General features: G+C 56.8%; 2 protein-coding genes across 2 annotated transcripts; both read left to right on the top strand.

The window, feature by feature from the left end:
* Positions 1-425: 425 nt before the first annotated feature.
* On the top strand, positions 426-3186 carry LOC116450991 (BTB/POZ domain-containing protein KCTD12-like). Its single transcript, XM_032124053.1, has 2 exons — positions 426-499; positions 2179-3186. The coding sequence occupies exon 2, from the start codon at positions 2201-2203 to the stop codon at positions 3077-3079; it is 879 nt and encodes a 292-aa protein (XP_031979944.1). The 5' UTR covers positions 426-499; positions 2179-2200; the 3' UTR covers positions 3080-3186.
* Positions 3187-8212: 5026 nt separating this feature from the next.
* LOC116450993 (brain acid soluble protein 1-like) lies at positions 8213-23279 on the top strand. The gene is made up of 5 exons (XM_032124054.1): positions 8213-8715; positions 14089-14145; positions 16823-16945; positions 19038-19133; positions 22450-23279. The coding sequence occupies exons 1-5, from the start codon at positions 8637-8639 to the stop codon at positions 22941-22943; spliced, it is 849 nt and encodes a 282-aa protein (XP_031979945.1). The 5' UTR covers positions 8213-8636; the 3' UTR covers positions 22944-23279.
* Positions 23280-24513: the final 1234 nt, after the last annotated feature.

The raw sequence follows: 24513 nt of genomic DNA, 5'->3' as shown, positions 1-24513 counted from the left end.
GGCAGCCACAGCTGCTCTGGGCAGCCTCAGGGCCTCCCCAACCTCCCAGCCAGGAATTCCTAACCAACATCCCATCGAAATCCCCCTTTTTCTAGTTTAAAACCGTTCCCCTTGTCCTGGCACCATCTGTTAGAAGTCCCTCTTTCTCCTTTTTCACAAGCCCGGCTGCATTCCCAGGGGATGGCGAGGGTGCCCCTGGAATTCCTCAATCCCGCCTGGCACCAGCGTGGGGGGGATGCGGGGCCGGGCGATGCGGGGCCGGGGGCCCCGGTCGGGCGGCGGGGGATGGAGGCGGGGGCAAGGCGGAGGGAAGGCGGTCCCGGGGACAGCGGGGGACGGCGCTCGCCGCCTTCCCGGCCATAAAACGGCGGGGCCAGGGCCGGGCAGGCGGAGAGGAGCGGCGGGGAGCGGCTCGGCGGGGAGCGGCTCGGAGGGGAGCGGCTCGGAGGGGAGCGGCTCGGAGGGGAGCGCAGCGGAGCGGCCGGGCCGCCCTGCGGAGGTAACGGGGGCGGCGGGGTCGGGGTCCCCCGGCCGGGGAGCGCTGGGACGGCTGCGGCTGCCGAGGCTGAGCCGGGCTGTCCCCGCTCGTGTCCCCGCTCATGTCCCTGCCGCTGGCCCCGCCGGCTCCATGCCTGGGGCGGGCAGCGGGGACAGCGGGGCCGCCCTCCCTGTCCGCCCTGAGTCGCCAGGCCACCGTGGGCAGCCCCCCAGGCTCCTCCAGCCGTGACAAAGGGATGCGAGCGCCGGGCACGGGCGGGTCCTGCCCGCTGGGCTGCGCCGTGGGCAGGGAATCGCCAGGGACAGGGACCCAGAGCCACTGCGGGAGGGGAACGAGGAGCCGGGAGGCAGCGGGACCGCGCTGATCCTCTTTCCATCCTTCAGTCCCTGCCCTGCCCGAGTCACTCCTTGTTCAAAGACGATTCTCCCCATGAGCCGGGAGGAGGAGTGTGGCCGAGAAACGCTGGCTCAGCTCTGCCCCCGTGCCCAAAACTGCCCACAGAGTTCTCTCTTTGTCCTTTAGCTGCTCCGAAATTTGTGTTGGGATCCTCTGGAGCAGCTCCTGGGAATCTTTGCGGCAGGACACGGGGATGGGGCGAGACTTTGGGCTGTTCCATGGGTGTGGGACCAGTCCCGGGGGGTCCCAACCTCCAAGCAGACCCAGGGCAGCACTGAGACCACCCAGGGAGGGGGCAGAGCTGGGGGTCAGCCCATGGAACCCCTTCCCTCCGTGCTCTCCCAAATCGCTGCACAGAGCACGGCACAGATCCAGGTCCGGCTGCTGAGCCAGGTTTATGTAAGCTGCTGATTTGCAGTGTCAAGAGATATCCAAGAATCGGCTTGCCTTTGGAAAATGTATAAATCCGTGGCAGCTGGCCCGAGGCTGTAGCAGCAGCCCAGGATTTGTCTTGGTCCCAGCCCCTTGGAGAGGTTCTGCCATCTCCCAGCTTGGCTTCGAGTCTGTGCTGAGCACTTTCCAGGAGCAAGGGCAGAGCGGGAGTGCCAAAGGCTCTGTCCCTCTGTCCCTCTGTCCCTCACGGCGCTGGTGCCGCTTTTCCCCAGCCCCGGGGTGCTCCTTGCGTGGCACAACGACCCCTCCAGCCTCGGCTCTGCGGGGCCCCTGGCCGGGAGCTCCTCCCTCGGCAGCTGCTGCTGCCCGCATGATGCCAGGCTGGCGGGTCCCCGGGCTGTGACAGCCCTGCCCTTCCTGTTGTTGACAGCAGCCCCACGTCCCTGCACCTCCTCGGCAGAGGCGCTGAGCCCTCTCCTGACTGGAGAGCTCCGGTGGAGGTGACACGGTCAGACCGTGTTCAGCGTGCCATGGAAGGGGAGGGGGCTTTGGATGGTGCTGCCTGTTCCAAGAGCAGGGGTTGGGGAAGAGAGATGACTTCCAGGCTCCTGGAGAGGCAAGGATCTGGTCCTGCCTTGCCTGCTGACCCAAACCAGGCATTTAGTGGTGGCTTGGCAGTGCTGGGTTGGACTCAATGATCTCAGAGAGCTTTTCCAATCTAAATAGTTCTAGGACTCCATGTGTGATCTGGCTTGGGATCCTCTCCAATCACCTGGGATTGTTGGCAATGGCTTGGGGTCCCTTGGGATCCCCTGCGGTCGGTTGGGATCAGGGCAGTGGGCTGTGTTTTCTGGCAGGTTTAACATGGGTTTGACCCTTTTGTGCTGCAGGCAGGAGCAGCAGGAGCTCACCATGGCCCTGGCAGACCCCGTGGGCTGTGCCAAAGGCAGCGAGGACAACAACCCCTTCCCTGACATCATCGAGCTGAACGTGGGGGGACAGGTGTACATCACCCGGCACCCCACGCTGGTCAGCGTGCCTGGCTCGCTGCTCTGGGAGATGTTCACGCAGAAGAACGTGCGCTCGCTGGCCCGCGACAGCAAGGGCCGCTTCTTCGTGGATCGGGACGGGTTCCTGTTCCGCTACATCCTGGATTACATGAGGGACCGGCACCTGGTGCTGCCCGAGCACTTCCCGGAGCGCGGCCGGCTGCAGCGCGAGGCCGAGTACTTCATGCTGCCCGAGCTGGTGAAGCTGCTGGCGCCCAAGCTCAGCGAGCAGAACTCCCTGGGGGACGATCCCTGCCAGAGTGACCCCGAGGAGCTGTCCCCCGGTGCGGACACCGCCCGCAGCCTGACCTCGGCCACGGCCGTGCTGCCCAGCGCCGTGTCCGGCGGCCCCGGCGGTGCCAGCGCTGTCGGCGCCGAGGGCCGCAGGGCGGGGTTCATCACCATCGGCTACCGCGGCTCCTACACGCTGGGCAGGGACAGCCAGACGGACGCCAAGTTCCGCAGGGTGGCCCGGATCATGGTGTGCGGCAAGACCTCGCTGGCCAAGGAGGTCTTTGGGGACACCTTGAACGAGAGCAGGGACCCGGACAGGCCTCCAGAGAGGTACACGTCCAGGTACTACCTCAAATTCACCTTCCTGGAGCAAGCCTTTGACAAACTGGCTGATGCCGGCTTCCACATGGTGGCCTGCAACTCCACGGGCACCTGTGCCTTCGCCCACGAGCAGACGGACGACAGGATCTGGACCTCTTACACCGAATATGTTTTCTATCGTGAGTGACACAAAACCAACCCTCCACCAACCAACCACTGACTGTCCCTTTCCTGTCCCGTGCTGGCTGTGGCCTAGAAGGTAGAGATCCATCCCTGAATCCCGGCGTCCTCCCTTTGCCTCCTTTTCAGTTGGTTCTTGGGTTTTTTCCCTCCTCCTTGCTCCACGTTGAACCTGCCCAGCTCTTCCTTGTAGCAGCTGCTGACCTCCAACCTTCCTCCCTCTCTCTGACTTCTGCGGTCGCTCCCAGCCCTCCCTGGATGCGTGGACTCGGACACTGCTGTGGACGTGGGTTGGGTGGGAGGGGTGGGATACACCGGACACTGCTCCGGGCTGGAATTCCTGCTGCTGGATGAGCTTGGACATTGAACTGGGCTCTCTGTCCCGTGCAGCTCCGTGGGATTCTGCTGCACACGCTGTGACCTGCCTGGGGGGTTGGGAGAGGAATCACTGGGATAAATTCATGGAAAAGGTGGGAAGCAGAGCCGGGGAGGGGGTGGGGGCTGGAAAGTCGCAGCCTGGCAGCACGGCTGGATTGGCAGGAGCCCTGTAAGCAGCTTAGCCTGAGACTGGCAGCGCTTGGGAAGGGGAGAGGCTCCCCCTGTGCTCACAGCTCTGAGCTGAGGCATCGCCGCGGCTCCGGGATGCTTCGGGGGGGATTTTGGGGGGATTTTTGGGAGGGTGGGAGGGGCAGATGCTCTGTGAGGGAGGTGGGGGGGAGTGGGGAAGGCTTGACACGCTCGAGGGTATAAAATGCTCATACAGCTCTCCAGGTCCTTGAGCCTTATCAGCCAAAAAGTCCCTTCGTTTTTTCCTGGAAGCACAACGGGAATCCCTGGGATGAGGTTGGGATGCTCCGGTGGCGGTCAGGCCACAGCTTCACCCAGGAAAGGGGATTTTGGCCATTTTGGTGATCTCTTGTGAGGTGTCTCCAGTCCCAGCTGCCCAGGCCCTCCCGGGGCTGGAGCTGCGGCTGCTCTCCCCCGCTGGGCAGTGCGGAATGAAGGGACAGCCCGGAGTGGCCGTGTGCCCACATGCCCAGCTGGCACAGGGATGGGGGGGGTTCGGCGGGGGGGTTCCAAGAGGAGGAGGAAGGAGGGAACACGGAGTTATGGCAGCCTCTGTGCCCTGCTCTGCCCCCTCTGTCCCTGCTGGGCAGGCTGCCAGGGCAGCCCAGCCCCGAGCCCAGCCCTGGGTGATGCCCAGCCCCAGCTGTGGCACACGGCCTCAGCCTGCAGGACTGGTGCCAGTGCTTGCAGGAGCGGTGGGAGGTGACCCTGATGTCCCCATCTGCTGCCTGTGCCTGTCCCCTGGTGCTCTGCCACCCATCCCAGCTCCCACCACCCATCCCTCCTCCTCCACCCATCCATGGCACCCACCCTCCATCCCAGCTCCCACCCTCCATCCCTGCTCCCACCCTCCATCCCTGCTCCCACCACCCATCCCTGCTCCCACCCTCCTTCCCTGCTCCCACCCTCCATCCCTGCTCCAACCCTCCATCCCTGCTCCCACCCTCCATCCCTGCTCCCACACCCTCCATCCCTGCTCCTGCACCCTCCATCCCTGCTCCCACCCTCCATCCCTGCTCCCACACCCTCCATCCCTGCTCCCACACCCTCCATCCCTGCTCCCACCCTCCATCCCTGCTCCCACACCCTCCATCCCTGCTCCCACCCTCCTTCCCTGCTCCCACCCTCCATCCCTGCTCCCACACCCTCCATCCCTGCTCCCACCCTCCTTCCCTGCTCCCACACCCTCCATCCCTGCTCCCACACCCTCCATCCCTGCTCCCACACCCTCCATCCCTGCTCCCACCCTCCTTCCCTGCTCCCACACCCTCCATCCCTGCTCCTGCACCCTCCATCCCTGCTCCCACCCTCCATCCCTGCTCTTCCACCGCCCATCCCTGCTCCCACCCTCCATCCCTGCTCCCACCCTCCTTCCCTGCTCTTCCACCGCCCATCCCTGCTCCCACCCTCCTTCCCTGCTCCCACCCTCCTTCCCTGCTCCCACCCTCCATCCCTGCTCTTCCACCGCCCATCCCTGCTCCCACCACCCACCCCAGCCCCTGGGAAGCTCCTGGAGCTGCAGGGTCTCCTCCCCAGCTGGACAGCGCCCGAGGGGCCGTTCCTGCTGGGATTCGTGTGGGAGGAAGGTTTGCAGCTGCTTCCTGGGGAGGAGGGAGGGCTTTGGGGCCAGCAGAAGTTTCAGACCGGGTTCTCCCTCTCTCCTGAAGAAGGGGAAGGCAAAAACGGTATTTTGACATTTTTTCGTGGTCCTGTTCCTCATTCCAACAACCTCTGGAAGAGGAAATGGCAACCGGCTTAAAAAAAGACAAGAAAAAGGAACTTGAGCTCTGTGTGCACACAAAGAAAACCTTTAAATAAAGGGGGAGGGGACCTGCAGCCCATCTTTGCTTTATTATTTTGGACTCGAGATTTTTATAAGTAGGATTGGGAGAAGAAATTGCTGCCCTGTGGGAAATGGGGCTGTTTTTATGTTTTTCCCCCACTGGAACTGGGCTGAAAAATTGATCTCCCGGGAGGAGGAATTTTTGCCTGAGGGAGAGACCAGAATGGCAGAGTTCCCATTCTGGGGGTTTTGATGTGGCAGGTTCTGGGATCGGGGCTGTTCCACCCAATCCCCCACAGGAAACACGAGCAGGGGTTATTCCTGCATCCTTTCAGAGCCCGATGGTTTTCCTGGAAACTGAGACTCCATGGAAAAATCCTTTTGTTGAGATCCATCTCCACAAAAAGGCACCTGAGTTGGGGTCCTTTCTTTTCCTTGCATGTATTTATTTACAGAAAAAGTGTCCTTGTCACAGCTGGGAGCAGAACCTGGCTCATTTGATCCCGAGCAAAGACCTTGGATCAAATGGATGAAATTTGCTGGGGAATGGTGGCGTGGAAAAGCATCTCAGTGAGGTCCCCTCCTCTCAACGATCCTGGCAAGCTGGGAAAAACCAGGCAGGGAATGGCTGGAGTGAGCTGGGAGCTCTCAGGGCCCCAAGGAGACAGTGGAGAAGGCAATTCCCTGCTGTTGACTGGTTTTCCTGGGAGTATTCCCGTATTTCTGTGACTCCCAGACCTCGAGCTCCTGCTGGGCTGTCCCTTGGGCTTGTCCAAAGCACCCAGACCTGCTCTGCTTGTCCCGTGCTTGTGCTCCCCCTGAGCATCTCCCACCCCCAGGCTGTCCCTTGGGAAAACCCAGCCTTGTCCAGCTCCTTCCCTGCTGGATTGAGACCTGGAGGTGATTTTTCCTTCCCACCCAGGGGACAGGACCCTGCTCTTCATCCTGCTGCCAGAGCACAGCGGGTTGAGCCAAGCTCCAGGTGCTGCTGGAGCTGCCGGTGGGAGCATCCTGCTCTTTTGCAGGAGCTCCATCCAGAGATCTTCCCCACCCCCTGCATTTCCAGGGCTTGGGAGAGGTTTGGGATGCCCCAGTTCATCCCTGGGAACGCTGGTGCTCTGAGGGCGGGCACGTGGGCAGAGCACACCTGGAGCAGGGGTGGCTGGCACGTGCCAGGGGGGATTACCCACGTTTTCCAGGAAAACCGGGGCCGGGAGGGATCCCTGGGATTATTTTAATCTGCCCTGCTCTGAGCACTCAGCAGCTTTTCTCATCCTGCTGGGAACGAGAGCCGGGGGCTGGGATGGGGTTTGGGATGGGTTTGGGATGGGTTTTAAGGTAATGACATCCCGAGGGGGTGTCCAGGATCCCGTGTGGATCCCTCGGGAAGGCGCCTGCTCCCGCCGCAGAGCACAGCACACACCAAGGAATGCTCCCAGAAAGAGCTCCCAGCTTCCCAAGGGTGTTTTCCCTCCGAGGGGGAACAGAACCCAGTCTTTCATCTTGAGATTCCCGGAAAATCCTCCATCCCAAAATAAAACCCCTGGTGGGAAGGAGGCAGAGCAGGAGCTCGGGCTGGATCTGCGTTCCCTGCCCATAAATTGCCGGTTGCTCCTCACAAAACCCGGGCTTGAGGAAAAGCCAAATCCCGTCTGTCTCCATCAGAGACTCCTGCCAGCCCTGGAGAACATCTGGAAACACTTTGTGTCCTCGGCCTGTCCCCAGCCCCTCTCCAAGGGGACCCTTTGGTGGCAGAGGAGTCCCAGAGCTGAGCTCTCCCCATCCTGGATGGAGCAGCTCAATCCCATGGCACCAGGAAGAGGACAAGGAGGGTCCTGTGGGGGCAAGAGAGGTTAGAGGGTGACACAGAAATCCCATTCCCAGTCCCCAGATCCTGTCCTACCGTGGGAGACCAGGTCAGCCCACCACAAAAATCCAAGGGATTTGCTGGAATGTTGAAATAGAAAGGATTTGGTGATCGAGGAGCAGGGGAAGGGGAGAAGCAGCTGGAAGCTGGAACCAAACTCTTCCTCTCTCAAGTGACCAGGGAATGGACCCCAAAGCTCATCCAGTCCAGTCCCACCCCCTGCCATAAACAGGGACAGCTCCCACCATCCCAGGCTGCTCCCAGCTCCCTCCAACCCGGCCAAAATCTAATCAATCATAAAAAGAAACCCCAAAAACTCCCCTTAACAACATGGGCATCCAGCTCTGAGGAAAACCACCAGAGAGAGGGGGGATTTTCCAATTCCTGGAGCAGAAAGCGCAGCCTGGATGCTTCTTCTAGGAGGGGTTTAACAAAACAGGGCTTTAGGCTCAGTTTAGCAGCTGCAGCTGCTGTGCTCTGACCACAGAAAGACCTCTGGGCCTCCTTCCTGGGGCTTGGGGAGCAGGAGAGGGAAGGCAGGGCAGTGTCCAGTTCTCTGGGAAGTTTTGGGAGCTGTTGGGTGTGTTGGATCCCGGTGAGTGCTGGAGAATTTGCCAAATAAATCTCGTTCCGCCTGCGCTGACAGTTTGTGCTGAGCTTAAGCAGGCTGGGCTCGGGGACCTGGCGATGTCCAGATGGTTTTCTTCAAAGGCTCTGGCAGTCCAAAAGGTTTTCCTTCATTCCAGGTGACGGATGGCTGGGAATTGTCCCCCTCCCTGCTCCAGGGGAGCTGGACAGGATCCGAGGGAAAGATGTTCCTGCAAATAACCCAGACCAGATTCCATCTAAATCACTTTGGGGTCACGGCACAGCCTCTGCATCCCAAATGTTTGCTGTCCCTCCTTTCCCTTCCCCAGGATAAATCCCAGTAGGAGAAATCCACCAGGATGCAGAGCCCACGTTGCCAACAGCGTCCTTAAAGGATTAACCCTTCCTTCACCCCCCGCACCCCAAAAAACTCCCATCAGGAATGAATTTAAGCTCCCCTCCCATCCAAACCATTTTATTCTGGGATTCCACGATCTGGGATTTTGAAGGGAGGTGGAGCCTGGCCTTGCCGTGGTCCTGTCCCATCATTCCGAGGATCCCTGTGGGAAGCAGGAGGAGGAGCACCTTGTTCCCTGGGCATGATATCCCTGGCATGTTCCCCCAGGGAAGAGCAGCCCCTTCCCACAGGAGCAGCTGTGAGGGGCTGCAGGTTTTGGGGCCACTTCATGAGGAAAATCATCTGAAAAATCAGATTTTTCCCTCAAAATTCAGCTTTTGAGTTCCCACACGCTCAGAACCATGGAATATTCTGAACTGGAAAGGACTCACAGGGGTCATCGAGCCCAAGCCTTCAGGAATGGCCCCCACAGGGATCAAGGTTTGTTTGGCTTTGGTTTGGGGCCCTTTCCGGGACAAGGGAGGGCCCAACCCTGAAAACCCAAACAAAGCCCAAATGTTTAAGGCTCAAAGACGAAAAGAATAAATAAAGGAAGCTGGAAATACAGGAAAAAAATCAAGTTTTCCTTAGCCCAGCCTTGTGCTTTGGGATCGGCCAGACAGGGAGTGTTTATTGGGATCAGATGAGGAGAGCATGGAGCCAGGGAAGCTTTGGGGACCTGGAGAAGCCAAAAGGACAGCAAAACAACCCCAAAGTGGGACTTGTGCCTCACCCAGCTCACGCTGCCTCAGTTTCCCCAGCCACAGCGTGAGGAAAGGAGCTCTCTGAGGTCCTGTCTGGGATGTTGTGGAGAGCAGAGCTCTCCTGGGAGCCATGGAATGGATATTCCAGGACTTCCCACACCTCTGGGATGTGGTGAAATCCTCGGTCTGCTGAACCCAGTCCTTGGTCTGGTGAAACACGGCCTGCCCACCTCTGGGACCCGAAGCACAGGGAGAACCCTGGAACGTTGTTCTAAACTCACGGGATGGTTTGGATTGGGAAGGACCTTGGAGCTCGTCCAGTTCCACGGGCAGGGACCCCTCCACTATCCCAGGTTTTCCCAAGCCCCATCCAACACTTTCCCCTCTCCCTCCGACCGATTTAAACCCCGCAGGATCAACAAACCCCCCCGAGTTCCTCTGTTTGCCCCCACCTGGGGATCGCTTCCTCCGGGCTGAGACTTCCAGCCAAAAAAAACCCCGGGATAAACCCAAATCCTTCCCCTCTCCGGCAGACGGAGGGATTAGAGCTCGTTCGGTGCCGTCCTCTCTCCCGAAAATGCTCCCTGAGCACAGTCATTCCCATTACTCCCTAATTTGCTGTTAATGGACCGTTTTAATCAACTCCAAGGATTAAATGCCATTAAGGAGCCAGGGGAGCGGCCTTTTCCAGCGGCAGGGATGCAGAGCCGGGATGTGCGGGGAGGGGAGGGTTCGAGGGTGAAGGAATGGGGTGAAAGGGGACAGGGACAGGGTAAAAGCGACATTTGAGGAGCAGAGTCTGCATTTACCGAGAAAAGAGAGAAAACAGGAAATTGTTTCGCAACCTCCCGCCACCCAAAGCTTTCCCTGCTCCCCTCCGCCGCCGCGGACCCCGAGCGCTTCCCAGGAAAGGGGCGTTTCCCTGGATCCCATGGGATCGCCGTGGCATGTGGGGGTGGCAGCAGCAAACCTGGCACCCTAAAAACCACCCGGTGTGGGGAAGGGGATCCCGGCTGCTCCCCGAGACCCCACAGCGCGCACGGAGCTGCCGCGGGCTTCCCGAGCTCCAAGAGCTCCCAGCAGGGATTTTGGAGCAGGCAGAGCATCCCTGGCGTTTGGGACTCCTGATTTTTCCTGCGCCACTCGCACCTTTTAAATCCACAGCCGCTCTCCCAGCTCCTCATCCCCGGAACATCCCGTCCGACTCCAGTCCCTTTAATGGAGCAGCTCCAAACCAAAATTGCCCATTTTATTCCCAAATTATTGTAATTGTCCTTCGCGTGCCTGGAGGGGATTCAACGCAACCCCCAGGGGAACACAAAAAACCCCACTAATCCCACGCTGCAGCCTTTTAACTGGAGTTTGGCTCCAGGGGAACTGAAATCCCCAGGTCCTTGTTTGGAAGGATTCCCGGTCTTCCCGAAGGCAGCAAAAGGGGCCAGGAAAGCGCTTCCAGCAGGCTGGAAAGCTGAGCAGGAGCGGGCGCGGCGGGGCTGCGGGAAGGTGCTGATGCCAAATGCTCCTCCCAATTCCTGACATTTAGGAGTGGTTTTAATCCCCCCTCCCAGCAAACCGCGCTTTTCCAGAGCCTCGAAAGAGCAGCTGCTTCCTTCCAGTGGGATTTATTTGTATTTGGATGAGGAATGAGGTCTTGGCACCGGGGATCTCCACCGTGAGAGGCTCCCCTCCCTCCCCTCCTCTCCCTCTGGAGCTGAGGTCAGCCAGCAGTGCCATGGAAATGAAGGACAAACTGTCCCGGCCGCTGTCAGCGAGGCTTGGCAGGAGCCAGGAATCCTCTCCGTGCTCCCGGGTTTGCTCCCAGGTTTGCTGATAGCCCAGCGGGGCTGGTTCCTGCTGGGCATTCCCGGCTGGGCATTCCCTCCTTCCCAGCCCGGGATCTGCCCCTTCCAGCTGGGGCTGATCCCGCCTGCCCCGCTCGTGTTCCCCACGGAATCCCGCAGCAGCAGCGCAGCGTGGGATCATGGAATGGTTTGGGTTGGGAGAGACCTTAAAGCTCATCCCATTCCATCCCTGCCATGGCTGCTCCAAACCCCGTCCAGCCTGGCCTTGGACACTTCCAGGCATCCAGGGATCAGCCAGAGCTTCTCTGGGAATTCTATCCCAGTGCCTCCCCACCCTCCCAGCCAGGAATTCCTTCCCAGTATCCAATATCTGGGGCTTGGAGTGGTCACTGCGACCTGCCGTGCTCATGGACATCCCAGATGAGATCAGCAGCTCCGTGTACTCCCAGATAATTAATTGGATCTTGGATGAAAACATTGGAGGGGGCTGGGAAGAGCTGGAGCATCTCGGGAGTGCTTGGAGCAGCTCGTCCATGCTGATCCATGGAAGGTTTTTTTGGTTGGTTTATTCGGTTTGTGGGGTTTCTTTTCTCTTTTTTTATTCCGAAGACCAGAATCAAATCAAACAAAAATCCCAAGGCATTATTTAAATAACGGGAGCTCGGTGCCACTGGTTTAAAGGGATTTAACTCCAACCTTAAAGCCTGGAGTGCTGCAATTTCCTGATTAGTTCTTCCACAAAAAAAAAAAAAAACCAAACCAAGGATAAAAAACCATCCTGGTTTTGTCCTTGCTCCCATCAGGATGAGTCGTAGGGAGAGAGAGTCTGAGGACAAGCAGAGGCTGATCCAGAGGCTTTGACCCCTTGAGGTTATGGAGTTTTCCATCCCTCTCCTGCCTCTTCCCTTCCCAGGTGTCTCCTGCTGATCCTTCCTCAGGAATATGATCCCAGCACTGGATGTATCCTGAAATCGGATCCAAAAGGTGTTAAAGGACACCTGGAAAGCTCTCTAATCAGGAATAAACAGCAGGGATTTCGTGCTCTGGCCCATCTAGAAATGATCGATGGGCTGAAAATTCCAACTCTTCCCTTAAGAAATAAGATCAGGAGAGGATTTATCCACGTGTCCGGCTCCGTGTCCGGCTCCGTGTCCTGACTTGGGCAGTGCTTGGGGGAGATTCCAGACCAAGAAATCCCTGCTCTGGTTGGAGTTAGTCCCATTCCAGGAGAATTCCCCATAACCTCAGCTTCGGGTGACGTCCAGCTCCCTGGAATGCCGTGGTTTCTGTCTCGGATTGTGTTCAAAGATAGAACTTTTTATAAAAATATGGAAACAGGGAATGGCTTCCCCATGCCAGAGGGCAGGAATGGGTGGGATATTGCGAAGGAATCCATCCTTGTGAGGGTGGGCAGGCTCTGGCACAGGGTGCCCAGAGTAGCTGTGGCTGCCCCTGGATCCCTGGATCCCTGTGCCAGGGCCTGCCCACCCTCCCAGGGAACAATTCCCTCCCAATCTCCCATCCAGCCCTGCCCTCTGGCACTGGGAAGCCATTCCCTGGCTCCTGTCCCTCCATGCCTTGTCCCCAGTCCCTCTCCAGCTCTCCTGGAGCCCCTTTAGGCCCTGCCAGGGCCTCTGAGCTCTCCCTGTGTCCTTCCCTTCTCCAGGTGAACACCCCCAGCTCTCTCCTGAGTCTCTGAAGTTGACTTGAATCCCACCAAGGTTTATGAAACATCCAAGCAGCATTCCCAGGGCACATTCCTGTGTCCTGTCTGTTGTTCCGTCAATCCCAGTGGAAGATTCTCCATCAGGGCTGATCCCAAGGTCCTTTCCCACCAACCTCCATCACCCCATTATTGCGTTCCCTCCATTTTCCTCTTGGCCATTCCCCCCTTTCCCCCTTCCCTGGGCAATAAAGCCCTTCATCCCGAGACAGCCTCTTGGGAACATCCCATTATTCCATGATTTATATGTTGGGAAGGAACTCTTGATTCCATCCCTCCTTTTCTCTCCCTTAATAAGCTTTTAATCCACGCTGGAAGTTCAACAATCCCCTCTTGGCTCCGGAGTTTCCTTAAAAGCCTCTTGGATGGCCTTTATCCAAAAGCCCTCAGGAAAATGGAGCAACTGCTCTCCATTATCCATGAATTTGTGGACTGAGCATAAAGCCAAGGGATTTTTTTCCATGTTTATTAGAGGGGTTTTGAATTCTGCTTTTAATTGTGATTTCAATTTGATTCATACACAGCCACAATTCCTAAATGGAACTCGCAAAAGTGCTCAGGTAAACCATTTATTCCATGGAAAAATGCACATTTGGGATTCATTATGACCGGTGCCAAACTGATCATTAATGAAGCTTGAGGGTTAATTAAAACCAAGAGCAAATTTCTCAGGACGGGCAAGAAATAGGGTGCAAAAATCCCTTTTTTTGGTAAAAAACCTGTGTTTATTCCTGCAGCTCCCAAATGGAACATCCCAATTTCCCCCTTCCCAACAATATTTCAGGATTAAGTGTAATTTTCACCTCCCTCCCCACGTGGTGTTAATGGGTTTCCAGGGAAAACTCCAATAGCAACTGGCTCCAACCAGGCAGAGTCGCCTCATTCCAGCCCCCTTCGCTTCCAACAAAAGCCATGGAATTAATAACGCATTTGGGAATGACTCCGGACCTTCCCTCCTTCCCTGCAAGCGGAAAACAGGTTGTTGATCCCATTTTACAGCTGATGGAAAGCAGGAATATTCCTCAGGCTTCCAAGGAGCACAAGGGCGGCTCCTTTGGAAGTTCCCCATGGGAAAAACTTGGGCTGTTGTGATGCCCAGGCTTGATCTGATCCCAAATCTTCCTTATCCTATGGAAAGGGATGCACCAGGACGTTGTCCCTGCTCCTACAGGACATCTTGGATCAAAAATCCCTTTCCAACCATTCCCAGTTTTTTCCGATGCAGGGGCATTGCTCGCTGAAATTGGGATGGGGTTGAGCTGCAGAACTTTTCCATGGATTAAGGGGGAGTCCAAAGACAGGAAATGTTAGGAGGAGCCCAGATATTTTGGAAAAGCACCGTAAAACCTGGCGGGGCTCATGGCACATCCACAGGGAAAATCCCAGGAAATGGTTTTTCGTGGGACACAACCCCAGCGCTCGTTTTCCTTGCATCCCGCTCCAGGGCGGGTGTGGATGTGGAACACCAGAATTCCACGATTTTGGAGCAGGATCCAGACCCACACATGGGTGTGTGGGTGTGGAGGGAGGTCACCAGAATTCCATGATTTTGGATCCAGGTCCAAACCTTCTCCTTTGTTTCCAGGTCCTGTTGCACGAGGCCAACTCTCCAGGCAGCTCTCCAGGCACTGCAGCCTTCCAGGTAAATCCGTGGGAAAGGATGTCCTGGGAAAAACCTGGGAGTGGGTGAAGGAGGAATCCCAGGGATGGGAGTTTCAGCAGCGGCTCTGTGCTGCTCGTGATTCCCAAGTGTCCCAGTGCTCGGTGGCTCCTCGGTGGCTCCCATCCCTTCAGCACATCCATGGAATATCCCCGAATCCACCGCGTGTGTTGGACAGCGTGGATTTGAGGCTGGAAGTGGAGCTGAGCCAACGCCTTCCAGTGGTGGCTTTGGAATCTTCCCAAATCCTGGGATTTACTGTCCTCCAAAGGTGATCAGAGATGGCATCGAGGGGAGGTTTAGGGTGGATTTTTGGAAAATTTTATTTATGGAAAGGGTTGTCCAGCCCTGGCACAGCATCCATGGATCTGCAGGATTCCCAAACTTCTTTAATTCAACCAAAGAGGATCATGAGGGAATGAAAAATCCCATAGAATTGGAAAGAAAAACTGGGATGAAGTAGGCCTTTAGTTCCATGGAATTGACCTTAACTGTATCCCAAAATTGGCCTGGGTTTGCTCAGGTTTTGAAGGAATTCCAGTTTACACCATGGCAAAATGCCATTGGATTTTTTTATAGGATCCGTCCCTAAAAAAGGAGGTTCAATCCCTGGAAAAGTGATGCTGGCATGGATTTGGATTTCAGCATCCTCCTTTGCAGGGCAGGATGGAACTCTTTGTGTTCCAAATCCAGCCTTCCCATCCCAAAAAGTCCATACAAAAACGGGAACAGCAGCAAGTGCCCAGCTGGAATTTGAAATAAAATGGGATTCATGCCGTTTTTCCGGTGGAGCCGAGCACGGACAGCCAGCACATGGAGGGTGTTTTGTTATCCCTGGGGGGAGGGAAAACCAGGACAGCGCAGTTCCTCTGCTCCCACTTTCCTAGGGATTAACCCAAAATCCCGGAGAGACGAGAGGAGGTGCTGGAAGACAAACAAACTTCCAGAAAGCTCCGCCAAGGTGCTCAAAGCCTCGGGAAGGAACAAACCCTCCCTCGGCTGCTGGCGCTGCTCCAGGCTCTGCCTCCTCTTCCCAATCCTATTAGAATTAGAGGGATAGAGCTATAAGAGGAAAAGCCCGGCCCTAGAGCGGCGCTGACAGCTTGGCCTTTAAACCTTTAATAAGCGCCGGCTGCGGGTCAGCACGTGGAAGCAGGAATCCAGCGCCCTGCAGCTCTGCTGGAAGGTTTGGGAATACCTGGAGAACCCCAGCCGTTCAAATGAAACGCTGGAGTCTCAGCGTCGCTCTTATTCCACAGAAGATCTTTCCCCTTCCACTGGTGCGGCAGGAATTCCATTCCAAGCCGCTTTCCCGTGTCCTGTCTGGATGTTGTTCCACCCTCTCATCCCAAAAGGCTTTGGAATGCCCCCACTGGAATGGAATTCAGCTCAGACTCCCTCCCCCAGGACTTTGGGACTTAACTGGGTGCAAAACCAGCCGCTCTGGGATATTGATTGGAATTAGGACTGGAACGTTTCCAGCTGCACTGGCGGTGACCACAGAGCCTCTGGATGGAGATGGTGGTCCTGGGAATCAGGAGGCCCTGGTTAGAGCCTGGGAAGAGGCAGGAATTGTCTCAGGAGCCACAGTTAATGAGGGAGGCCATGGGCATGGGCTGTGCTGGGATCCTGCTGCCATCTCCTGGAGAGAGCATCTTCTTCTGGATCGTGGTGGTTCGTGGAGACCCAGCCTGGCCAGGCTGCCCTGGACAAATCCCTGATATCCTGGTTTCCAGCAACCACCAACCACAGAATCCTGCTGAGCTGTGGGGTTTTGGGAGCTGGAGCACCCCGTTCCATCCCCTGCTTCCCATGGCTGGGTGGAGCAGGATTGGTTGTGTCCCAAATCAGGGTGGCCTTGGCCAAAGTCCACCTCTGGAAGAGCAGGGTTAGATGGGATACTGGCAGGGAATTCCTGGCTGGGAGGGTGGAGAGGTGCTGGGATAGAATTCCCAGAGAAGCTGTGGCTGCCCCTGGATGCCTGGAAGTGTCCAAGGCCAGGCTGGATGGGGCTTGGAGCACCCTGGGACAGTGGAAGTGTCCTGGGTGACCTTTCTGGGTGACAGTTCCATGATTCCCTCTCTGCCTGCTGGGAAGAGCTGTGGAACTGGAACATCCATGGGATTTACCGTGCTCTGTGCCAACGGGATGATCCCGCTCTGATGCTCAGTCATGGGGAGGCAAATCCCTTGGATGGGGCAGGAACCACAGCTGGATCCAAAGCCTTATCCGGGCCACATGGCACACGGAAGAGTCTGAGTGGAAATGTCGGGAAAGAAAACAACGGGAAGCTGAGGCACTAATCCCAGTTTAGGATCAACACTTTGTATTCCTCCCTGTTTGGAAATCCATGTAAATGAGGCACTCTCTGGAAAGCCAGGGAGAGAAAGGCTTAGGAAAAAGGCAGGAGAGCAGGAACAAAGCAGGAGGAGCAGCAACGCCTGGTGGGAAATGTGGGATGTGGTTACAGGCACTGCCCAAAGCTGAAGGATCACCCCGAGAAGGGTTTGGGAAGCACTGGGAGTTTTCCTGATCATTCCTGGGAACCCAGCGTGGTGCTCCGTGAGGTGCTTTGGTTCTATTCCCATCTATTCTCTTCCCACATTCCCTCTGCACCATTTCCCTTCTAAGATTTTCTCCTTTGGGTGTTGATTTTTAGGAAGCTCCTGGCTCAGCCTGCCTGTTCCTGAGCCTTTGGAACCGGAGCAGAGCCCCAAAAAACCCATGTCCTCTTCCGAGCCCATCCTGGACCTCAAGGGAGACACGGCAGAAGCACTTCCAGGTGGGAACCAGCACTTCCAGGTGGGAACCAGCACTTCCAGGTGGGATGCAGCTCAGGCTCACCAGGAGCTGCTCCTCTTGGAAGAATTCTTGGCAAAGCTTTGCCATCCACGCTGTTGATCACTAATCCCAACAAATAGGCAGGTCTTAGAATCATGGAACTATTTAGGTGGGAAAAGACCCCCAAGAGCATCGCCCAACCATTCCCAAGTGCGGCACTAACCCACGTCCCCAAATGCCACATCCCCATGGATTTTGAATCCCTCCAGGAATGGGGACTCCCCCCCTGCCCTGGGCAGCTGTGCCAGGCCTGGATAAACTTTTTTGGGGAATAAAGGGTTATCCAAAGGGATCGGCTTGGCAAGAAGGGAAAGCTGCTTTTGCTCCACGTGATCCCAAGCCCTCCACCCCAGGCAGATGTTTTGCTGCTGTAAAGCAGGATGGCTCCGTTGGCTGCACTTCCAGTGGCTCCCATCATGCCAGGGCTCTGCTCCGTCACCGGAATTTGACCTCTGGTGTCTGAATCCATCATAATTCCTGTCCCAGCCATAAAGCTGGAGTGGCTGCTCTGGAAAAGAGTGAGGCAATCGAGTGGTCACGCAAAGTCTTGGTGTGGGACAGCTGTCGTCCATCACCCCCCTCAGCTGGCTGCGCTTCCAGAGGCATCCCACAGCTCCTCCCGCTGATTCCATCCCTGTTATCCTGAAGGACTTGGCAAGGAGCTGCAGCATCCCAGCTCCAGGAAGAGCAAAACTCCTTGAACACGGAGAGAAGGCAGCAAGAGCTGGGAGACCTCTGGAGGAGGGATTTGGGAGGCCTTTGGAGATGGGATTTGGGAGGCCTTTGGAGATGGGATTTGTTGCTCTTTTCCCTGTTCTCCTGGGAATGCCAGACCTAGGTTAGAGCAGATGTTAAATTAACCAGTGAGAGGGAATATCCACTGCTAAATGTGTATTTTACATACATGGATAAAAATAAGGGGGAAAAGCACTTGGACTGCACAGATCCACAGGAAACAGCCTAAAACTGACAGCAGAGCTCCCGAAAAACCAAAAAGGGGATGTTTGGGAAACAAGAACAGCTGCACAGGGGATGGATTGAATTGCGGGAATCAACTGTGACGAAGCCAAAATTCCAGCCCCGAACACCGCTCCCCTCCCTCAGCCCAGGGAGGGCAGGAAACCAGGAAAACCAGGCGGAATTGGAGATGAAAGGCGCCCCGGGATGAACCGGGAGCAGTAATTAGGTGCTGATGGATATCGGCCCGCTCAGGGGGCGGAGTGGCGAGGGCTGGTTTAGATCCCGGCGGGAGCTGGCCGCGAATTAAAGGCACAAAAACCTCGGGCGGGTTTGTTCCAGCTCCAAGGGATTGAAGTCCTGGATAACAAAAGGTGGCTGGAGCTGGATCTCCATCTGTCAGTCCTGACAGACACGCGGATTTAAGGGCTAAAAATGTTGGAATTACGCAGCATCCCATGCCCGATCCCGCCGAGCTGCGGCTCTCCCATGCTCGGGAGTCATGGAATAGAATCCCAGGCTGGTTCGGGTTGGAAGGGACTTTAAAGGTCACCTAATCCCCCGTGCCATGGGCAGGGACACCTTCCACTGTCCCAGGCTGCTCCAAGCCCCGTCCAAGCTGGCCTTGGACACTGCCAGGGATGAGGCAACGCAGCCGCGGATTCCAGGCTGGAGGCTTTCCCACATTCCAGCCATTCCTGCAGCGTGTGGATATCCACAAGCACTCAGCAAACACTGATTTAATTTAGATGAGGGATCTCCGGGGCATTTCCTGCGATCACATTATCCCTGCATGGACCTCGATCCTGGCACACATTCCCAGAGCAGCTGTGGCTGCCCCTGGCAGTGTCCCAGGCCAGGTTGGACATTGGGGCTTGGAGCAGCCTGGGATAGTGGGAGGTGTCCCTGCTATGGCAGGGGGTGGGATGGGATGAGTTTTAAGGTCTCCCCCAACCCAAGCCATTCCAGGATTCCATGATTCCTATAAAAGATGGAGCTGTGAGCTCCACACCCACCGGGTGAGGTTTGTGAGGACATCGCCAGCATTTACGCACTTCCCGATCTCTTCCTCACAGAGAACCCGGCAGGAGCAGGGGAACAGAGCCCCTGCCCACCTAGGGACCCTCCAGGGCATGGACAATCCATGGAACACCCGGAACCAACGCCAGCAGGTACCAGCGTCCAGCTTTCCTCCACTTTGGGGAGCTGCACCTTCGCTCCAAGGAACCTCAGCCCTCGGAAAAATCCCTGAAATCCCTGAAATCCCTGCTCCCACCTTGCCTCCTCCTGGCAGCACCCATATGACAGGGGAAAAGCTGGATTTCTTTCCCAAGGTCTTTCAAGAGGTGCCTTTTGCTGTTTGGATTTCCCACCCCCCCCCCCCCAGCTTCTTGCTGAGCTTTTCCAACAGCAGGAAAAAAGGGGAATCCAGGGAGAGTCGAGCCGGGTTTTCTGGCATTTATGTCACGAGCTTGGGGCTCCAACCCCTCTGTGCACCTGAGCTTGGTGCCTCCTGCCAAGGGACTGGCATTCCGTGGGATCCAGCAGGGATCACTGGCACTGCCAGGGCTCCGGGGCAGGGCCTGGGTACCCGAGCAGATGGACCCAGCTGCACAGGAAGCTCCCAGTGCTGTTGTTCCTGGCTGGATTAATCCCATAAAACAGATCAACCCAGGCAGAGTCAGGTCCTGAGACTGACGGGATGCAGCTGGTTTGGATTGGGCACTGGGATGTTGTGGATACACCCTGGATACCCCCTCCCCACGCTTCCCAAACCCAACGTGCTCTTCCAGCTCGTTTGGAAAATCGTATCCATCACTTTTTGGCCCACACCACCCAAGTTTAAGAGGCTGGAAGGAATTTTAAGAAGCTTGTAAAGGAACTGAGGGATTCCTGGTGCACCCCAAGCCACGCGCTGCTCCTGCTGTTCCCATTCGAACACTGGAGGGAAGAGAGCTGCTGAAATAAAGCCATGGAAGAGAAACACGGAATGGTTTGGGACGGAAGGACCTTGAAGCCCATCCAGTTCCATCCCTGCTGCGGGCAGGGACACCTTCTGTGTCCTGTGACCAGCCCCCTTTAGGCTCTGAGGTGTCCCTGTGTCCTTCCCTTCTCCAGCTGGGCACCCCCAGCTCTCCCAGCCTGGCTCCAGAGGGGCTCCAGCCCTGCAGCAGCTCCGGGGCCTCCTCTTTCCTGTAGCTTTGGACAAACATCCCAGTTTTTCCTCAGGTTTATCCTTCCTCACATTTCGAGCTCTGTGGGACCAGCCCCTGACTGGCATTAAGGGGGTGCCACCCCTCAGACGATCCAAGGACACTCCACAGTCCCGAGTGTCCCTCCCAGCTGCCGGACTGGGAACAGGGATCAGCCTGGCTGATTTTTCTGATCCTTGCTCCCCCAGATTTCCCTTCCCTGGTGCCACTTTTGCTTTAGAGCTCCAATTAAATTCAGCAGCGACACTTCCGAGCAGCCCCGTGGAGCCGCTGGAGTCCTGCTGGGGGCAATTATCGGCTCCTGCCGCTGGTTTTGCGGGAAGCACACACTGTCCCCACCCCTGCGGCTCTGGGACAGCGCTTTGTTATTCCAGAGGCTGTGACAGGGACAGGAGCTCGGCCCCAGGCTCACAGCACGGGATTTGCTGCTCTCCGACGCTGCTTCCATCCCCAGGGATGGCGCAAGGTCCCAAGGGCAGGGGGAATAGGTCATTCCTGGGTGATCCCGAATGAGGGATCTGCAGCTCACACTCCGTCGGGCTCCGGGATTTCCTTTCCTTTCCCACCATTTGCTGCAGAGACCCAACTTCTCCCAAAATAGCCAGGCAGGGATTTTTTTATGAGGTCCTGGAAGGAATGGCTTCCCAGTGCCAGAGGGCAGGGATGGATGGGATATTGGGAAGGAATTATTCCCTGGGAGGGTGGGCAGGCCCTGGCACAGGGTGCCCAGAGCAGCTGGGGCTGCCCCTGGATCCCTGGCAGTGCCCAAGGCCAGGCTGGACATTGGGGCTGGGAGCAGCCTGGGACAGTGGGAGGTGTCCCTGCCCATGGCAGGGGTGGCACTGGATGGGCTTTGAGGTCCCTCCTAACCCAAACCATTCCCTGATTCCATGATTCAGTTCCATGATTCCATTACTCTGTTATTCTCTCCTTTTATTTTGTTTCCTGAAGGATTCTCCAAGCCCAGCCCAAACAAAGAGTTGGGCTTTGGAGGAAAAGCCCATCCATGGGCAGAGGCAGAGCTGGGTTCCTCTCAGGCTGTTCCTCTTCCATGGCTTTATTCCAGAGGCTCTTTTCCTTCCAGTTTTGAAATAAATGGGATGAGTTTTAGGTCCCTCCCAACCCAAACCATTCCAGGATTCTGGGATTAAGAGCAAGGAGATTTCAGGAGTGTGGAGGTTGTGGGTTTGTAACCTTGCCAGACCCCCCAAAGGACACCAGGATGGTGGGATAGGAGGAATATTCAGGACCCATCCCCAGGAAACCTGGCTTTGCTTTCAGCCTGGTGACCTGAACAGTTCTCTGTGCCTCAGACGGGAATAATGGGATGTAAAATTGAAAACTTTGGAGAATAAATGTTATCCTTAACCCGCCACAGTCGCGGGATCCTCCGGGAGCTGAGATGCTGGAGAGGAACTGAAGGATTTGAATTCATTCCCCAGCTCAGCAGGAGGCTCCTTCTGGGAATTTGGGTGCTTAAATTCCCCAGCCTCAGCTCCACGTTTCCCAAAAGCAGCTCCCAGGTTCACAGATAAGATGATTAAAGCAACTTCAAGGCTTCATCCCATCACTCAAAGAATCTGGGGCAAAGATCCATCCCTGTAACTTCCCGGAGAGATTTGCCAAAGCAAATTCAGCCTTCAAGGGTTCTGCTCGCTGATGGGTGACATTCCTGCTTCCCACCTCCAGCGACGGCAGAGCTGGAGCTGCTCAGCAAATGTCAAAATGGAAAAAAAAAGAAGAAGGAAAAGGGGGGAAAAAAATCCAACCCTGTCCTTACAAAGTTTTCAAGGAAAAAGAAAAATCCCCCTTGACATTTTTCTGCTCCAGTGCAGGGGGAATTCAAAATGGGAATAGTTTATTCCTTGTTTTGTACCTCTGCCACCGGATGTAGTTTTAAAAGGATTCCCAGCAGGTCTCTTATCTCCCTCTCCCTTATCTCCCTCATCTCCTTCATCTTCCTCCTCTCCCTCTTCTCCCCCATCTCCCTCCTCTCCCTCCTCTCCCTCATCTCATTCATCTCCCTCCTCTCCCTCACCACCCTCATCTCCCTCATCTCCTTCATCTTCCTCCTCTCCCTCTTCTCCCCCATCTCCCCCATCTCCCTCCTCTCCTTCCTCTCTCTCATCTCCTTCATCTTCCTCCTCTCCCTTTTCTCCCTCATCTCCCCCATCTCCCCCATCTTCCTCCTCTCCCTCCTCTCCCCCATCTCCCTGATCTCCCTCCTCTCCCACATCTCCCACTCCTCACTCTCGTCTCTGCTCTCCTTCCCCAGCCCCCGAGGACGCCGCGGAGCCGAAGGAAAGCCCCGGGACGAGGCAGGACCCGGCGGACTCTGGCGGTGGGAACGCTGCAGGAACCCCCGGCCCTGCCGAGCCCTTCCCGGCTCCACCCACGGACGAGCCCGTCCCGGGCAGAGACGCTCAGTCAGAGGCGAAGGATCCCAGCCCCACCAACTCCCTGCCGTGGCCAGAAGCTCCCGAGGAATTCCCAGCCCGCCCCAACACCCTGGACTTCTCCAAATCCCTGAAAAAGATGGAGGAGGTGAAGCAGGAGGGGCAGCGGCGGGGCAGTGACCACACAGCGGTCAAGGAGAACGGCGTGGAGGTCACTCCGGCCACCACCACGGCCACCAGCGAGGAGCGCCGGGCGCTGCAGTCCGAGCTGGGCAAGTGCATCGAGGAATTCCGCAGGATCAAGATCCCGGTCGCCTTTCCCAACAAAAAACGGCAGTGGCAGAGCGAGCTGCTGAAGAAGTACCAGCTGTGAGAGGAGATCCCGTTCCCATCCCAGGGAATGGCGCTCTCCAGGCTGTTGGGTGTCTCCAGCGCTGTTCCAGTGGCAGCACAGGTTGTCCACGTTCCCAAAGTGAGGAGCGGAGGTGGCTCATGAAGCCCATCCAGGTGTTGGAAGGGTCACAAGCCTGTTCCCACCACGGTCATCGAGGGGATGCCCCATGTCCTCAGTGGCACAGGCACAGCTGGAGGGGGTAGGACAAGGAATGACATCAAGGGGGATGTTCAGGGCCTGCAGAAATTCCCACATTTCTGAGACCGAACTTTCCTGGCGCTTCAAACAATAAAATCGAGTCGGTGTCCGAAATGAGCTCCAGTCTCCTCGTGGCTTGGGGGCAGGTGCGGGAATTTGGCTCTTCACAACTCCACAAGGGGCTTGGAGATGGAGTTTCCTGAATTGTTTGGCCCTTGGGGCTGTGGAGGGGGACACCAGAGCCACATTTTTATTCCTTTTATATGGAACCGGGCTGGGAAAGTGTTTGGGGAAGTGTTTGGGGAGTGTTTGGGGAAGTGTTCAGGGAGGTGTTCAGGGAAGGGTTTGGGGAGTGTCTGGGGAGGTGTTCACAGGGACACGCAGAGCCAGAGCACTGAGATGACCCTGGGCAGAGCTGGGAGGCAGCAGAAGGCTCCAGACCCACATCATTCCCCGCGCAGGATCCCCATTTCCCGGGAGACAGGAGCCTTGGAGCTCAGCAGAGCACGGCAGGGGCTGAGCTGTTGGATCTGGAATGTGCCCACGGCTCCTCGGCAGAATGAGCTGCAGAGACCCCGCCGGTGCCAAGAGGAGCTGGCAAACATTCCCAGAGCGGATCTGGCACCTGCAGGCAGCCCTGCTCTCCTCGGGATTTTGGGAATCACAGCTTCTCCCACCCAAGGACGCACTCCAGGCTCTCCCTGCCCGGATCAGCCTCCAGCTGCAAGAAGGGGCCTTTCTGCAGGGGCAGGCTGGATTTTGGGATGGAGGAGGAGGATGTTCCTGGCAGAAGGCCTTGGAATTCCTTCCGATTCCTTCCTGGGTGGTGCCTGAGGGTGAAGAGTGCTGGACTCAAAAGCATTTTCCCGTCTGAGAGCTGCACACACTCAGAAATTCAATGGAAATTAAAATTAAATGAACAACTCTTTCACTGGGTACCAGCCAACACAGCCGGCACTTGGAGAGGAGCTGTGGAATGGTTTGGAATCTTTCTTGGATGATCCTCCCCTCTCCAGGAGCAGCAGGATCCCCTCAGGCTGCCCCTCCTCGAGGTCCTGGGCCCGTTCAACCCCTCCAGGTGCCGCCAGAGGTGCCTGGAATATTCACACTCCTCAGGGCTCCTTCCACAGGCAGGAGCAGCTGGGAGTGACTCATTCCTGTTTGTCCTTCAATATTTGTCCTGCTGCGCTCAAAACAGGGCTCGGCTCCCTTTGATTCGGGGAATTTGTTATCGTTCCTCTTCATCTCCCAGGAAATTCCTCCTTTTCCAGCGCTCTCCTCCAAAGCCAAGAGGACACTGAGGTCCATTTGATCCCAGACTTCGATCCTGGACGTCAGGGAGAGGAATTCT

This window comes from Corvus moneduloides, chromosome 14 (assembly GCF_009650955.1).
Source record: "Corvus moneduloides isolate bCorMon1 chromosome 14, bCorMon1.pri, whole genome shotgun sequence".
NCBI classification, from domain to species: domain Eukaryota; kingdom Metazoa; phylum Chordata; class Aves; order Passeriformes; family Corvidae; genus Corvus; species Corvus moneduloides.
Note: the sequence above shows the minus strand (reverse complement) of the source record. Positions and strands in the feature narration are given on the sequence as shown.

Bases quoted from the DNA above. Each gene is read 5' to 3' on its own strand.
- LOC116450993 (XM_032124054.1), top strand. From the start codon at position 8,637: ATGGAATATTCTGAACTGGAAAGGACTCACAGGGGTCATCGAGCCCAA. The intron at 14,146-16,822 runs GTAAATCCGTGG...GTTGATTTTTAG, and splicing joins CAGGCACTGCAGCCTTCCAG to GAAGCTCCTGGCTCAGCCTG. The intron at 19,134-22,449 runs GTACCAGCGTCC...CTCCTTCCCCAG, and splicing joins CCCGGAACCAACGCCAGCAG to CCCCCGAGGACGCCGCGGAG.
- LOC116450991 (XM_032124053.1), top strand. From the start codon at position 2,201: ATGGCCCTGGCAGACCCCGTGGGCTGTGCCAAAGGCAGCGAGGACAAC.